Source organism: Camelus dromedarius, chromosome 14 (genome assembly GCF_036321535.1).
Source record: "Camelus dromedarius isolate mCamDro1 chromosome 14, mCamDro1.pat, whole genome shotgun sequence".
Lineage (NCBI taxonomy): Eukaryota > Metazoa > Chordata > Mammalia > Artiodactyla > Camelidae > Camelus > Camelus dromedarius.
The window spans coordinates 67,458,220-67,473,043 of record NC_087449.1 but is presented as its reverse complement, the minus strand read 5'-3'; the positions used below and the strand labels follow the sequence as shown (position 1 = coordinate 67,473,043).

Below are 14,824 nucleotides of genomic sequence, written 5' to 3'. Positions count from 1 at the left end.
AGTGCAGGCGGGGCAGACCTGTGAGCAGTGAGCGGGGGTGAGGCAGGGCTGCAGGGGCCCCTCCCCAGGGTGTCGTGAGCCAGCTCTTTTCCAGTCCGGGTACCGTCCCTCACCCTGCTGATAGGGCTGGGATCTACGTCCGGCTCCTTGGGGGTAGCCGAGGTCCCACTCCTACCTACAATCTGATCCTGGGCCGCCTAGATGACTGTCTCTCCAAAGAGCCTGCCAGGTCATTTCCTGGGTGTTGCTCCTAATCGCAGGAGCCCCCCTGGGTTCACCTGGCAAAAGAACACACCCCAACAGGCTTCCTTCCATGGGAGTCGGGTTTCCCATCTGTGTGTTCGCTTGGCTCTGTGGCCTTCTCCCCACCAGAGCTGGGGCAGCCCAGCACAGTTGCCAGAGCTCAGGCTCCCCTGCTTCCTTCTCATCTGTCCTTCCAGCAGACTAAAAGTCAAGTCTGGTTGCAAGACGTCGTGACGCTCTGTTCCCTGGTTATGATCGGTCACCTACTCTGTCAGTTCCATCTTCCAGGATGCTTCCACTCCACCCACCCTCACCATCTCCACCAGCGGCACCACGATGAAGGCTGCTGGCTGCCCCCAAAACCTGCCCTCATCCCGATGGTAATACCATCCCCCAAAGTCACCTGGACGCACGACCACCCAAAAGAAAGCAAGCATTTCCAAGACCCCTTGGAGCGAGGAGTGGCCACGTGACTAGGTTCTGGCCAGTGGGATGGTGGCAGGCAGAATAGTGCACCCTCCTCCCTGCCCCAGCCCCGCCTGACCAAATCCCTGGACGCTGGGACTGTGACCTCACACGGTAAAGGAGATTGAGTCTTGAGACGGAACTGTTACCCTGAATCTTCCTGGGGCCCCAACATCGTCATAAGGGCCTTACAGGGAGGCAGGGGGACCAGAAGCAGAGAAGGTGTGACAGAAGCAGAGGTCAGAGGTGCCCTCCCCCCAGGTCAGGACCCGGCAGATTCTCCCAGAAGCCAACAAGCCACGGGCCACCCAACTGTCCCTCAGCCACGTCGTCCTCCAGGGAAAACCAAGCTTGTGCTACAGACAGAAAACCTCTGAGATTGGTGACAACAGCAGAAAACACTCAAGAAAGTTGCCGAAAGGGAAAACGTGGAAAAGTTTAGTGTTTCATACAACTTTAAAATATATGAAATAACCCCAGTATAAAATATTACATAGCAAATAATATAGTTTGTATAAAACGCAGTAAAAAAAAACCCATAATTTTATCACTTAAAATGATGCACGAAATGCATCTTGCTGAACGCAGATCATCAGGCAGAGACAGCGGGTACCCGCAGCATCCTGACTGGAGCTGGGCCTCACCACCCAGCGGGAGGGCCGTCCTCCCTCCAAGTTCCTGGGCCACCGGGCGGGTCATGTGAGGGGAGCACCCGGGCACCGAGTTCCCAGGCAGGAGCCAGTCCCTGGGCGGCTGCGTGGGGCCATGCTGGCCCCGGCAGCTCCGTCACTGGTAGGTGACCTTCACGCAGAACGTTTCCTCGTTTTTGTCTTCGTGGTCGTTGATGTAAATCAGGATCTCCTCCTCCCTGGCTCTCTGACTAGGCGCAAACCGCAGGCCGATGGTGTAGGTCTCACCTCCCCCAACCTGGAGAGAAGCATCGTGATCCTGGCATCCACCCCTGCCAGCTTGTCAGCAACTTCCACGCGGACAGACAGCCTCCCCGGGCTGGCAGGCTCCCGGCACATGCACACACGCACACACGTTCTGAGCTAAGCTTCCCAGTGTTGCTGAGAAAGCCCGGACATGACCTCTCTCCCCGCACCTCCGGGGTCATTTTGCCAAACACCCTCCGCTGACGGACAGGCTGACCTGCTCCCCCTGAAACAGGCCCGGCAGGTAAAGCCTCATTTCCAGACAGTCTGGGTAACCCTGTTGTGAAGGCGCGGGGAAGGTCAGCCCCCAGCAGGGCCGAGGAGAGGGATCGGAGCCCAGGCAGAGCAGTTCAGCAGGGCGAGTCCCCGGCTGCTGCCAGCACCCCTCACGGAGCCCAGGCTTATCTCCCCCAAGGACTTGGTGACACCCACTGGTGGCGCAGCACCCCTGAACACGTGCTGACTGGCGGCCCCCATGACAAGGTCCTGGGAGAAGTGGCGCCCGGGCCCCCCACCCACGCATGGCCCCCGCACCTGGAAAGCGTCCTCCTTGAACTGCAGCAGGTCCGGGTGGTCACTGTGCAGGCGGTAGGTCCTCCGGAAGGGGTAGGGGTTGGTGTAGGTGATGCGCTTGCTGGCGCCCTTCCCTTCCCCAGCCGCCAGCGTGATCTCAAAGGCCTGTGGGGGGTGAGGTGGGGCAGGAGTTGGCCCTGGGCTCCCTCCCCAGCCACCTCCTGAGCTCACTCTGTGCGCGGGGCCCCAGACGCTGGGGGTCTCCGTAGATACAACAGACAAGCCCCCCAGGCTCCTGGCCGAGGGGGAACACAGGACAGGAGCAGCACCCCCACCTCCAGCCAGAGGCCAGGAGGAAGATACCCTGCTGGGTCGGGGCAGGCCTGGGTCCCGCGGCCAGGGGACAATCGGGGGACATGCCACCCCCACCATGGGGCTCACGCACTTCTCACGTCAGACCTTGGAGATGAGGGGCGGGCGGCAGGAGAGGCACACGAGCCAGGAGGCCACCAGCTGGTGGAAGTCCACGTCGACCAGGTTGAGGTGGACGAAGCGGCTGCCCGCCCGGTGGGGCCTCAGGCTCACGTGCAGGTCCAGCACCCCGCGAGGGGGCAGCACAAAGACACCTTTGGGGTCCGTCTTCAGGAGAAACAGAACAGCAGAGAAGCAAGTCAGGAGGCAGCCCCTCGAGTTGTGCAGACCCCCAGGGGGCTGAGAGGATCCCAGGGGAGCTGGCTGTTCAGGGGTGACCGCCTGCACTGGGGGCAGGGACCTCCGGGAGGTCAGAAGCAGAGAGGCCCAATCTGAGGCCAGACCCGACCTGCTGCCGGCACCAGCACCAGCACCAGCGCCACAGCGGGTCACCATCTGTGCAGCACCTGTGGGGGGCAAGTCCCCTCCCAGGTGGCGACCACCCCTGCATGCCGGAGCTGCCTCAGCAGAGACGGAGTTTAACCAGCCCGGCTCTAAACCCCGGCCTGCCGGCGGGGCGTCCACGCTGCCCTCATTATCCACACGTGTGACTGCGGCTGCACCAATTCCAGACTCACTACTAATGTGCACCTGCCAGCAATTCTGAACACTGGCCTCTGGGGCAGCTGGCACTCATCCCACGACGGGACATCTACTGAAGGCGACTGGAATGAAGACCGCCGAAGCCTTCAGGACCAACCGCGGGGCCGCGGCCCCCCCCCACCCTCTCCCCGGGTGGGCGGGGATGGGGGGGTCCAGGAACACCCACGAGATCCAGCAGCCCCCGGAAGCCATACCGTCAGCTCCTGGGGGTGTGAGCTGAAAGCTTTCACTTTCCTAACCGTCTGCGTCCCCCGGAGGACAAGGGACAGGCGGGTCCGCTGGCCTGTGACACAGGAGACGTCCACGCGCTGCAGGGAGTGGAGATGCACCTGCCAGGTCTGGACGGGCGTCGCCAGCCAGCGGTCCCTGCGCGGGACAGAAGCCATTCACGGCATGGCGAGGAGAGTGCACCCACCGCGTGAGAGGAGGCAGGACGAGGCTGGGAAGGCTGCCCGGAGGGCAGGCACTGGGGGGCCAGCTGCTGTCCCTCCCGCAGCCACCTTCCCTCCGAGCGGAGGCTTGCAGGTGGGGCTGCAGCCTCAGCGTGGCTTTGACCCCGCACACAGACCCCGAATGAATGACAACTCGGGCTTCTGCAGGTGCACACCTGGGCCAGCTTCATCCCAAACCATGCCCGCGGGCCACACAGCGTGGACCAGAACACAGGCTGGGAGGTCACGCGGCCCTGAGCTTGGTGCTGAAGGATGCCGACTCTTTGCTATAAAATGGGATTCAGGAGTGCTTGCCCCCCAGGCGTCATGAGGACTCCACTCTGCAGCGACCACAGAGCACGCAGAGGCTGGGCCTGGCCTCCCAGCCAAGATCGGCACACAAGGCAGATGGCCCTCCCCCACCCGACCCCGTTCTCAGAGGGGCTGCAGGAAACCCTTCGGCCTGCACTGGTTTTAAAAGGTCCAAGGGCTGGGAGACAGGACTTAACAGGGAAAGGGAAAGGAACTGGGGCCATTTCCCCTGGGGAGGGAGTCAGTCAGTCCTCGAGCTGCAAAGGAAATCAAGCTGCCTTTCCTCCGTCCCGGGGGCCTGGGCAGGACCGCTGCACAGAATCCCTCCCCTCGGTGAGGAGCCCGGGGGCCTGGGCAGGACCACTGCACAGACTCCCTCCCCTCGGTGAGGAGCCCGGGGGGCCTGGGCAGGATCGCTGCACAGACTCCCTCCCCTCGGTGAGGAGCCCGGGGGGCCTGGGCAGGATCGCTGCACAGACTCCCTCCCCTCGGTGAGGAGCCCGCTGCGTGTGACAAGGGGCTACCGAGCCGTCCTGCACAGTTTCAGGGCAGAAGCGGCCTGGAGTGTCTCTCCTGGCTGGTGGTGCCGTGGTGAGCAGAGGGCGCCCTCACAAGGCCCCTGCAGTCCCCGAATCTCACCTCACCTGGCCGAACGCCCAAGGCCTCCCATCACGAGTTTAGAAACGTGACTGGTGCACTTTCAGTGCCACCAGCGGTCCCCAGCCTGCCTCCTCACCTTCTCCCCACCCCTCCAGACCGCAGGGTCCCCGTACTTACGTGTAAATGGTGACAAAGAAGTCTTTGATCTCTGGGCTGGGACCACTGGCCACCTTCAGGAACACGTCCCGAGGCTCCCCGGGGCCCTGCCAGACAGCGGGGTGCATCACAGGAACGCGGCTGCCTCTCAGCTCTGACCCCGGCCCCCCAAGTCCACATGATGCAAATGCAGGTGTGAACCAGGACCCCACCCCGCAACATGTTTTTAATTTTCTATACTAGTCAGAATTCACTATTTCTTTTCACTGCAAAGGAGAAAATCATTAACTTCTTGATCTCATATTGAGTTCAATAATTATATTCTGCAGGAGATTTTATCCAGTTTCCCAACCAGTCATAATATAATTATGGTCGTTATCCTCACACAATGGCAATTAATAAGTGCCTTAATTACCACTCACTTTATTCAGTTTGCTTCATGCCTTTTTTTAATTTAAATTCAGATAATCAAGGAACTGATCTGCTAGCAGAAAAAAATGAAAACTCATTCATAAAGCTCTCAGGGGGACGTCAAACAGCCCTTGAGCATCTTAGAAAGAAACCGCTTAACCAAAAGCCTAAGCTGCAGAGACTGCCGGAGGCCAGGGGTGCAGGCAGCGGGTGGGGCTTGGCGGGGAAGGATTTTCCCGGGTCAGGGCGACAGAACTTACCACGTTCTGGGTCTCACAAATGACGTTCGGGTCACTACATCGGACGTGGACTGGGGGCTCCTCCCCAGGCATTCCTACGGGAGCACCTGCAGCAGGGAACATCAGAACAAATGCCTCTTCCTGACAGCCCGGGCCACAACAGGTGCTCAGGAAGTCCTGCTGGGGACAGACACTGCTGCCGGACCCTAGTCCACGCCTGCACGGACCCTGGCTGGTCCATTCCAAGCCACCGCCTCAGGGACTCAGCCAAAGGGAGTGACCAAAAGGAAACCGAAGTACTCTGGAGCAAGGTAACAGGGGCCTCAGATGGGGGTGGTGGGTAATAGCTCAGTGGTAGAGCACGTGCTTAGCATGCACGAGGTCCTGGGTTCAATCCCCAGCACTTACTTTAAGGAATAAACAAAACTAAAGGGCATCAGGTAGAAAATAAGTGAGTCAGCAGGCGCAGGGGAGCCCGGCGAGCTCTCCAGGCCAGGACTGGGGGCGGCGCAGCCCGACACCCGAGCCTGGGCACCCCTCTTCCCAGGGCTGTGGATTTCGGCAGGAGGGAATCAGCCAGCCAAGGGCACCCTGTCATCCCAGAGGAGGGAAGAAGGTCACCACGTCGGACAATCAGGGCAGAGGCAGAATTTACAGCCGGGCCCCGTGCTGCTGGAGTAAAAGCACCACGGACAATGTAAGGATGCCACTTGTCACCCTCAGGGAGAAGCCTTCTCCACCTGTCGAAGCTGCCAGCCACCAGCCGCAGGGGTGGGCGGGACCTGCCTGGAAGCACGCGCCAGGGCGGCAGGCGAATGGCCTTCTTCAGGAAGGTGAGCTCCGGGTGGTAGAAGCGGAAGGCCTGGTCCACCACATGCGGCCGGGGCTCCACCGTCAGGCAGAGCACGGCGATGGGCTTGCCGCTGCTCACGCGGAACCAGACCTGCGGGGAGAGCGGCGCGGCCTCAGGACCCGCCCCTGCTCACGGGCAGCTGCGTGCACCGCACCTCCCTCGATGGGCAGGGGCGGGGGTCTCCGCAGGGTCCGCCCACCCCCATGAGGTGGGAGGCACAGGCGAGGTCAGTGACCCCCGTTTCTCTCGCCGCTGCCCCTGCTCTGGGTCTCCACGCAACACCGTTGGTTTGGAGCATCGCCTGAAAGCTGCTGTCCCGCACGCGTCTCCACACCTCGCGTGCGCTCACCGGGCCTCACATCCGCTGGGAGGGAAGCCCCGCGACCCCACCCGCATCCCCGGCACCTGCACCCTGACACCTGTCAAAATTCACTGCCACACTGGGACTGCAGTTCTACAGCGACCAACAGTTTATTCAGCTGTCGTGCCCGTCACAGAGCAGGGACCGGCCCCTGCCCGCCCCGCCTGCCCCTCTCAGGCTGGGACCCTGCCCACCATGTTCCTGCTCCGGCAGCCGCTCCTGGAGCTCTGACCCTGGGGGCATCCAGGCTCGGGGGTGAAGGGGGGCCCTCCTGCCTCCACATCCAGCAGCAGGACAGAGATCCAGTTCATTTTCATCACCGCAGTCCCAGCCACCGCAGACCCATCGCGGCTCAGCTCCCCCACCCCCGCCCCCTCACCGAGCACCTAAGTCTTATTTCCAGCTTCATCCTTCCGTCCCCAGCACTAGGGGTGGCAGGCAGCTGATCCCCACATCTCCACCTCCTTGAAACCCTCAGGGCTCTGATTTTACTCTTCCACTGACCTGGTTAACGACTTATGTCTAGTTAGCAACGCTTCATAATGAGTTCTCTTAAACAGCTGTGTGATTTCAGTCTCCGAAGCTCTAACCCAAGGGGCTACTCAGCGGGTGCGGAGGAAGCAGTCGAGGGGGCCGCACCAGCTGCACCCCGCCCACCGCAGTTACAAAACGCAACATTTTCCCTCTACAGTGCACCTGATTAAAATCCATCACCAAGTTCAAGGAAGAAGTCTCACAGACCGTCTGCGCTCCTGAGACACCCCCCCCCGTCCTCTTCACCCTTCTGTGTTTGGCACGTTCAGCCCCCTCCCCAGAGTGGAAGCCGCAGGGGCTGCGACGTGGCTGCCTGCTCCCTGCTGGGTCCCAGAGCCCCACAAGGTCCAGACACAAGACCAGGGGGCCAGCCCCCCATCCAAGTGGCCAGGGGTCCAGGAAATTGAGTGGCGTCGAGGTGTGACCACCTGGGAAAGCCCTACGCCCCAAGACCCACAGAACCTGTGATCTGGGAAAGCCCACCGGGCTGAACCTTTTTCTAGAACTTAGACCAGCACAGGAGCGACACCCACAGAAACAGCTGACGCAGCAAGCCTGCCTTTGGAGAACTTGCAAACAAAATTGGGAAACACGGCCAGAATGTCTCTGTTCTCTGCAGCATTTACGACGCTAAGAAGTTCTCAAAGGGCCGACAACATTTGTGCAGGTCAGGAGGAGCTTTAAGGTGGTTCAATAGTGCCAAGTGGGCCAGCCCCTTCGGAGAGGGACTCAGCAAAACGTTATGTGTGTGAGGCTACGCACCGCGGCACTATCTGTGCCAGCAGAAGGCTAGAAACGCCTCCGAAGTCCATCGACAGGGCACTGGCTGGGTAAGCAGCGGACGCCACACGTGGAGGGCCCTGGCCTGAGAGTGAACGAGGACAGGCCACCTGCACACGCTCAGGACCTGCGGTCACGCCCCGCTCACGCGCACATGCACGCGGCGGGCAGGATGTGCGGGGTAAGGATGGCGGGGGGTAAGGATTAGGGGGGCAGGCACGGAAGGAGCTTTCCGAAATATTTCATTTCATAGCTTGATTTTGGACTCCTGGAAATATTTTCAGTTAACGGAAAAAGTAAATGAAAATTTTAACGATGTCTATATATTGAAAACAAACTGAAATGAACAAATCCAGCTGTATTTCAAGTTGGTGACATAACTCCCCAGGGCCAAAGGGAGCTGCCCAGTGTGGTCAGTGGGCTGGTTATGCACCAGGGAACCGAGCAAGTAAGTAAAAATACTGAAGACAGTGGGAGCCAGGCCTCGCGGGCACAGACTCAGGAATTACAAACACGGGGGGAAAGGCGAGCAGAGTAAACCTGGCGCTGCCTGTTGTTTGGGGGCGTCCGTGTGAATTCAGAGTCTTCAACACACAGGAGGATTCAGAAATCTGTGTGCATCTGTTTGTGGATCCCCTCGAAGAAGGACCAGCAGCAAGGACACCCCAGTGGTAATGAGCACCCCCAGCACCAGACCTGAGTTTCTAAACAGCAGTCTCCATGGAGAGAAACCTCAGATATATGGCTGATTCCAGAAATGGAGCAGGGAGGGCACGGGATGACTCTGGAACACCATGTGTGTCAGCACCAGGGAAGTGCTCACGGAATGGCAGGACGTCGAAAGGTCACAGGGGCCAGCGTGGAGCAGAAGCCACAGGTGGGTCAGGGACAGTGTGAGCAGCGAAACGAATAAAGACAGTAACAAAGTACAACCCACAGAATAAAACGGAAATTCTCGGTCCATGATGGTAAAAAGTAAACTGCATGAATGACTGGACGGAGGCAAGCGCTGCCTTACTGAGAACATGGGGGGTGATGAAGTCTGAGAGCACCGGCAGCCCCCGCCGTGCACTCGCAGCCCATCTGGGACCAGCAGCAGAATTAAGATGAGGAGCAGGATCTTCACATCGTCTGAGCATCTCCCGACAAAGTACTTACCCCTTACTTTCTAATTAGCAGCTACAAAATACTTCTTAATTAATTTTACCCTGAAGCAGCCGCTCAGCAGACACCAACTTAACCAAATAAGAGGGTCAAATTAACATAATTGGTAACAGAAGAAATCAACATCGGGTCCCTCCCAGTAAGAGGCTCTGAGAAGAACGCAGCAAAACGCCCGGCTCGTCCTGCCCTGGACGTACAACCTGAACCTGCTTCTGGGCAAACACCAGACAAACCCAGACCGGGAGCCAGTCAGCAGATAAGCAGCCTATACAGTGCAAGAGTCCCGGGGCCGCGAAAGGCTAGGAAAGCTGGGGCGGGACCAGCAAAGTGACCTCAACACTGAGTGACCCTGGGTGAGCAAGGGGTCCGGGGCTGGGATATTTGGTAAAATCTAAGGAGGGTCTGTGACGGGCCTGCATCAGTGTAGGCTTCCTGACTCTCCTGGTCCTGCTGTGGTTTTGGAGCTGAGTCTCCTTATCTGCAGGACACATAAGCTCTAAGTCTCATGGCACAACGGGGCGTTTTGTTGATTGCTTATTCTCAAATTGTTCAGTAAAAAACATGGACAAATACAGACACCAAATGACAAGGCAGACGTCAAATGTCAACAACTGGGAAATCGGGGTAAATGATACAAGGAAATTCCTTGTGTTATTCTTTTAACTTTCTCTAAGTTGAGATTATTTCAAAATAAAAAGGTTTAAAAAAAAAAAAGGCACAGGTGCAAACCTAAAGGGGGGACAGTCCTGGCGCCCGGCACGCAGCGGACACAGAGCCACAAGTTCAGACGAGCCTCTACAAAGCTGACCACCTTCGGAGGTTGCTAGGGCATAATTCATTATTTTAAAAATTGATAAATAAAAGGAAAGAATTTACCCTGCCTTTCCGGTATAAAGCATATTTCACGGTAACCAAACTGCTGATGGGGGCAAGTTCTTGTTTACAGAAGAGTCACAGCCAATAAGCACAAGAGGATGAGGCAAGAGACTTGCACCACTCTCCACCCTGACGGAGTCACGGGCCTGGGCCATGGGCCCTCAGGTGGACACCTCATGCCACCGTGAACAGCCAGCCACCGTGGCCTCCGTGGGTGACGCAGCGGTCGGCCCAGGACGGTCGGTCCGCGCCCAGCGACTCCAGGGACAGCGTACCGAGGGCAGCAGGCCCCGGCCTCACAGACCAGCTGCAAAGAGGGGAGTAAGCACAGACTGGACGTCGAGGCCCCTGAGGACTTGTTGGTAATCCGGGGGCAGTGACGATGCCGCGTAGCCAGGGCTGGAGAAGCCCTGAGCCGTTAGATACATGCAGAAGTCATTACGAATAAACTCGCCAAGGTATCTGGGACTTGTTTCAAAACTCAAATTTATGTGAGAAAAAATGTGTTCACCTCTCAGATTGAACCGACAGCCCTAAATAAAGAGCGGACATATTCCTTAGACAAAGGCAAAGCCATGGCTCCACGTTTAACTAAAACACAGAGAACACTCCCCAGTGACGGAGCCACCCCAGGGAGGCCCGGGAAGGCGGGGCTGCAGCTGGGAGCCACCTCCTCAGTCGGGGGGGACTGGAAACCTGTTCTCAGGGCAGGAAGTGGGGCAGAAGAGCTGTTGTTTTTACTTTCAACCTACTACAAAAGGTATTTGTCTACCAAAAAAATAAAAAGAAGAAGAAATTCCTCTAAAACGAGTGTCCCAAGCTCCCCGAAGGACACCCTACAGGCAGGAAGCGACGGGTAAGGGTGTCTTGTGAACATGCCACCCCCTGGGGTGGCAGTGGGGACGAAGTTCTGTTTCCCGGAAGCAACACCCCCGCACACCACACGGATGCTGCCCGGCACGGGAAGGCCATGGCGCGGGGTTGGACAGGCCAGTCTCACTGAGCACGGTGGCCGCACGCTGTGCCAGCTGCAGCCGGCACCGGGGCCTGGCCTCCCACCCGCAGTGCCCAAGGGCTGCAGGACAGCACGTTGCCGGCGGACGTTTCCATGCTAGACATCCCCCCCCACCACCGGAGGCTGTACCAGCGTCTGGCTGAAGCTGTCACCGCCCTGCTAGGACGTGTCAAGTCCACATCCAAGGGCCCTGCCCACCCTGACCCCGCCCAGGCCCCCTCCCTCCAGGAGATGCAGGGAAGGGCAGTGGCGCCAAGCCCCACGGGACTCGTGACACACGTCACTGGGTGGCACTGGAGGACCTCGGAATCCCCGGATGGGGGTCTGCTGTCTTCTGCTCCCTACCTTGGCGTGCCTGGTGGCCATCATGCTGGACTCCCGAGGCGGCCTGGCATCCGTGTCCTCAGATCTCAGCTCAGCAGAGGCCTGTGAGAAACCAGTTAGCACCGGGGGTCAGAGCCATGAGATGGAGTCTCAGGGTGACAGGTACTTCCTTCTGCGTGGGCCCCCGTGTCTCACGGTGACCCTCCGGGCAGCTGTGTTACTAACCAGCACCCCCCACCCCAGAGAGGCAGCAGAGGCTGCTGTCAGCCGTGGGGGGAGGACCGGACCAGGTGACACAGCTCTGCCTGAAGCCAGAGGATGACACCGTCACCACCATCCTGACGCCTTCTTGTCCCGAAAGTGCATCCAAAGAGCCTGCACGGAAGCCTTTGAGCCCCTCACGCCCGTCTAAGTGAAGAGCATTACCCTGCAGAACCGGCCTCAAAAGGGCAAAAGGGCGCCCAGGGGCCTGACGAGCCCCCGGGCACTGGAAGACTGGCTCCCCCACCTGTGCTGAGGCCGACGGCCCCGCGGAGAAGGTCTGGTACTTGAAGGGGATGTGAGCGGTCTCCCCGGGGCGCAGGAAGAGCTGGGGCGCGAGGCTGCCCTGCAGGTGGAACATGTCTTCCTCCAACGGCGTGTGCAGGTCGGCTGCATCTTTGAAGTAGCTCCACTCCCGACTGTCCAGGATGAGGCTGGAGGGAGGGAGACAGTCGGCCCCACGGGAGACGCCCCCACCCACTCAGAGCTGGCCCCCAGAACCGCAAGGGTGAAGCCAGCTTAGCTTTCAGGCAGAGCTCAGGGTCGGGGCTGGGGGCCCAGGGGGAGGGGAGAGCGGGTGTCACCCTTCCACCTGAGCTCAGGGTTGTCTATCTCGATGGTCACAGTGTGCTGCGTGTTGTGGGGGTTCCGGAGCACAAACTCGAAGAACTCGGCAGTGCCCAGTGAGGCGTGGAGGGTGTGCCGTGTGGTGATGGCCTGGCTCAGCGCGCTGGCGATGCTCTCGGCCTTCGTGCGCTCCCGGTAGGCGGCGATGACCTGTAGGTCTCGAGCGTGCTGGGCGCGGACGCTCTGCTGAGCCTGCGGACACGGGGCCGAGGTGGGTCACAGGGCTGGGGCGCTCTGCTTCTCAGGGCTCTCTTCTAGCCACCAGCACCCCCGCCCCAAACACCAGATTTCTCCTGGAATCACCACCACCCGCTTCCTCAACACAGGGGTTGGGTGGGACCGGCCGGCCTCCAGCTCCAGGGGGCAGAGGACCGGGCAGCCTGTCTACAGCACTCCTGGCTTCTCTCTGCCCACAAGTGGTCTACCCATGGCAGGGGGAGTGGTCCTGCCCTGCATGCCCCCCAGAGACAACCACCACCAACCTGGGAACAGCGGGAAATTAAAAGCAGAGGCTGGCCAAAAAAAAAAGAGGAAAGAACAGCCTCAAACTGAAGACAGGTGACTCGCTGACCAGCCAGGCCCCTGTGTGGTGGGAGTCCCGTCTGCGAGCAGAGGCCCTGGGAGGGGCTGTGTCCGGCCCTGACTGCCCTCCAGGTGGGTCAGGGTCCAGACCTCAGGCGCGCTGCCTCGGCAGGGCTCAGCGTGGGTCCCTCATCCACCCCGTTCTTCAGACGCCCCGTGCTGACGCGGGCCTGGCTTCCCCGGGGGGTCTAGAGGCTGCAGGTGGGCCTAGTTTCCTCGGCTGCCTGGTGTTGAGCAGTGATGCCCATCAGAGGCCGCTTCGCAAGCCCAAGGCCTCGAAGGGGCCGCCCACACACGGGGGAGGCCGCCGGGCCCGGCACTGAGGGCGCCCGAACGCCAAGGAGGCCTCGACATCTGAATGCCTTCGGGCTTTAACTCAGAAGGTGGGGGCCAAGTTGATTTCTGGGGAGTTCGAGATTTGCAGATACTAACTACTATATATAAAATAAATCAACAGCAAGGTCCTACTGTCCAGCACAGGGAACTGATTCAAAATCTTGTAGTAACTTACAATGAAAAAGAACATGGGAACAAACACACGATTGTACACGCAGGACTGAAACATGATGCTGGGCACCAGAAATTGACACAACGCTGTAAACTGACTAGACTTCAGTAAAAAACAATTTTGATTTCTGACTTAAATTACTTTCGGTATTGACTTTTCCATAACTTTGGCCTTTCCCCAGGAAGGGGACCACAGCTGGCCTTTCGTTTCTCCCTGGGGATCTGAAAATGGGGGTGCGGTGTGTTCACATGAGGCCTCCCCACACAGCATTTTACAATGAGGGACGCTCAGTGGAACGGAGCCTGTGACCGGCCGTGCTGGGCGCCACGGCCAGCCGTGATCCAGGGTGAGAGACGAGCAGGGTGGCTTCTCAACCTTGAATTGAGACATTGTTCTGACCCACTTCTGAGTTGAGGGGCACCATCTGCACTGCCCACCAGTGAGAGCCCCAGGACGAGCGCTCTAAGGGAGAGGCCACAGGAAGAGGGACATGAGACCGGCCCGTCGGACTGACCGCCAGGCAGGCCACAGCGACGGCCACTCCCCGTTTACCGGAGGCCTGCCGAGAAAAAGCGATGGGCAGAACAGCGCGGCCCCGGGCACCAGGTGCCCGCACTGCCCTTGGCGGGAGGCAAGGCTGATGAAAAGGAGCCACCCGTGGGGCGCCCGCAGCTGCCTGGCACGACCCGGACGAGGGGAGTCTGGAGTGGGATTCGCTGCAGGGGGTGCACAAGGGGAGAGGACGGGCCAGGCCCTAGTGACACCGCCTGAGCCAGTGAGCCCGTGGCTGGCACTACTCAGAACTGTCCAGTTACTGTGGGAACAGACTGAGTGGTCACCAACTGGGAACCAGTGTCGCCCGCTCACATGTGGAATGGCTGGGCCAGAATCCAGGCCAAGGGCCCTGGGGACCCTGTGCAGCACAGAGCAGAGAGCGCTGGGCTGGCTGTCCCTTGCAGCCCCTCACGCCCTCAGCACAAGGAGACAACCTCCAGCCATTCTTCCTGGGCCTTAGGTCCCCAGAGAGGACACTCAGACCAAAGTCACCCCACAGCCTGGGGCTTCCCCCGCGCACAGTGGCTGAGGCTGACCGATGGCAGTCCCGAGGGCCAGCCACTGTCCTGGGCATTGGACAGAGATTAAACTGGTGGCATCTGGCCCCACACTCTGTGCTCCGGCCCCGAGGCACAGCACCTCTCCCAAGACGCCCCAAGACCCCCAGCCACCCTGCAGTCTAACTGTCAGGGAGAGAAAGCTGTGCCCCAAGCGGTTCTCTGTCCCCCACCCTGTGCCCCATGCATGACCCCAGTGCCCGAGACGTCATATGGTTCCGGGCACTCGGCATGCGTGTGAAGGGCCGGCCAGGTCATGGCTCCTGTCAGCTTTCTTCCAAAGAACACGCTGACTTCATAGAATTCCCATCCCAAGGCTGAGAAAGCTCTAGAAGGAATAGAAGCTACCACACATTTGATAAATCAAGATACTCTCACCTCAAAATTCTCCAGGGCTATGAACCCCAGAAATCATTACAATTTAGTGGAAAATTTTCTTGTATTTAGA

General features: G+C 59.4%; 1 protein-coding gene across 5 annotated transcripts in view; it reads right to left on the bottom strand.

Moving 5' to 3' along the window:
* Positions 1-760: 760 nt before the first annotated feature.
* NPHP4 (nephrocystin 4) overlaps positions 761-14,824 on the bottom strand; it is a 103,481-nt gene continuing 89,417 nt past the window's right edge. For 3 of the 5 annotated variants that reach the window (XM_064494131.1, XM_064494130.1, XM_064494132.1), the window contains exons 22-31: positions 12,140-12,366; positions 11,795-11,981; positions 11,308-11,388; positions 6,166-6,322; positions 5,401-5,486; positions 4,751-4,836; positions 3,425-3,596; positions 2,616-2,795; positions 2,178-2,321; positions 762-1,635 (exon numbers count right to left, since the gene is read on the bottom strand). In XM_064494131.1, the coding sequence (XP_064350201.1) occupies positions 1,495-1,635; positions 2,178-2,321; positions 2,616-2,795; positions 3,425-3,596; positions 4,751-4,836; positions 5,401-5,486; positions 6,166-6,322; positions 11,308-11,388; positions 11,795-11,981; positions 12,140-12,366 (1,461 nt within the window). In that variant the 3' untranslated portion in view covers positions 762-1,494. Of the gene's footprint in view, positions 1,636-2,177; positions 2,322-2,615; positions 2,796-3,424; positions 3,597-4,750; positions 4,837-5,400; positions 5,487-6,165; positions 6,323-11,307; positions 11,389-11,794; positions 11,982-12,139; positions 12,367-14,824 lie in introns of all 5 variants that reach the window. The other 2 variants (XM_064494133.1, XM_064494134.1) reach the window with 1 other exon arrangement.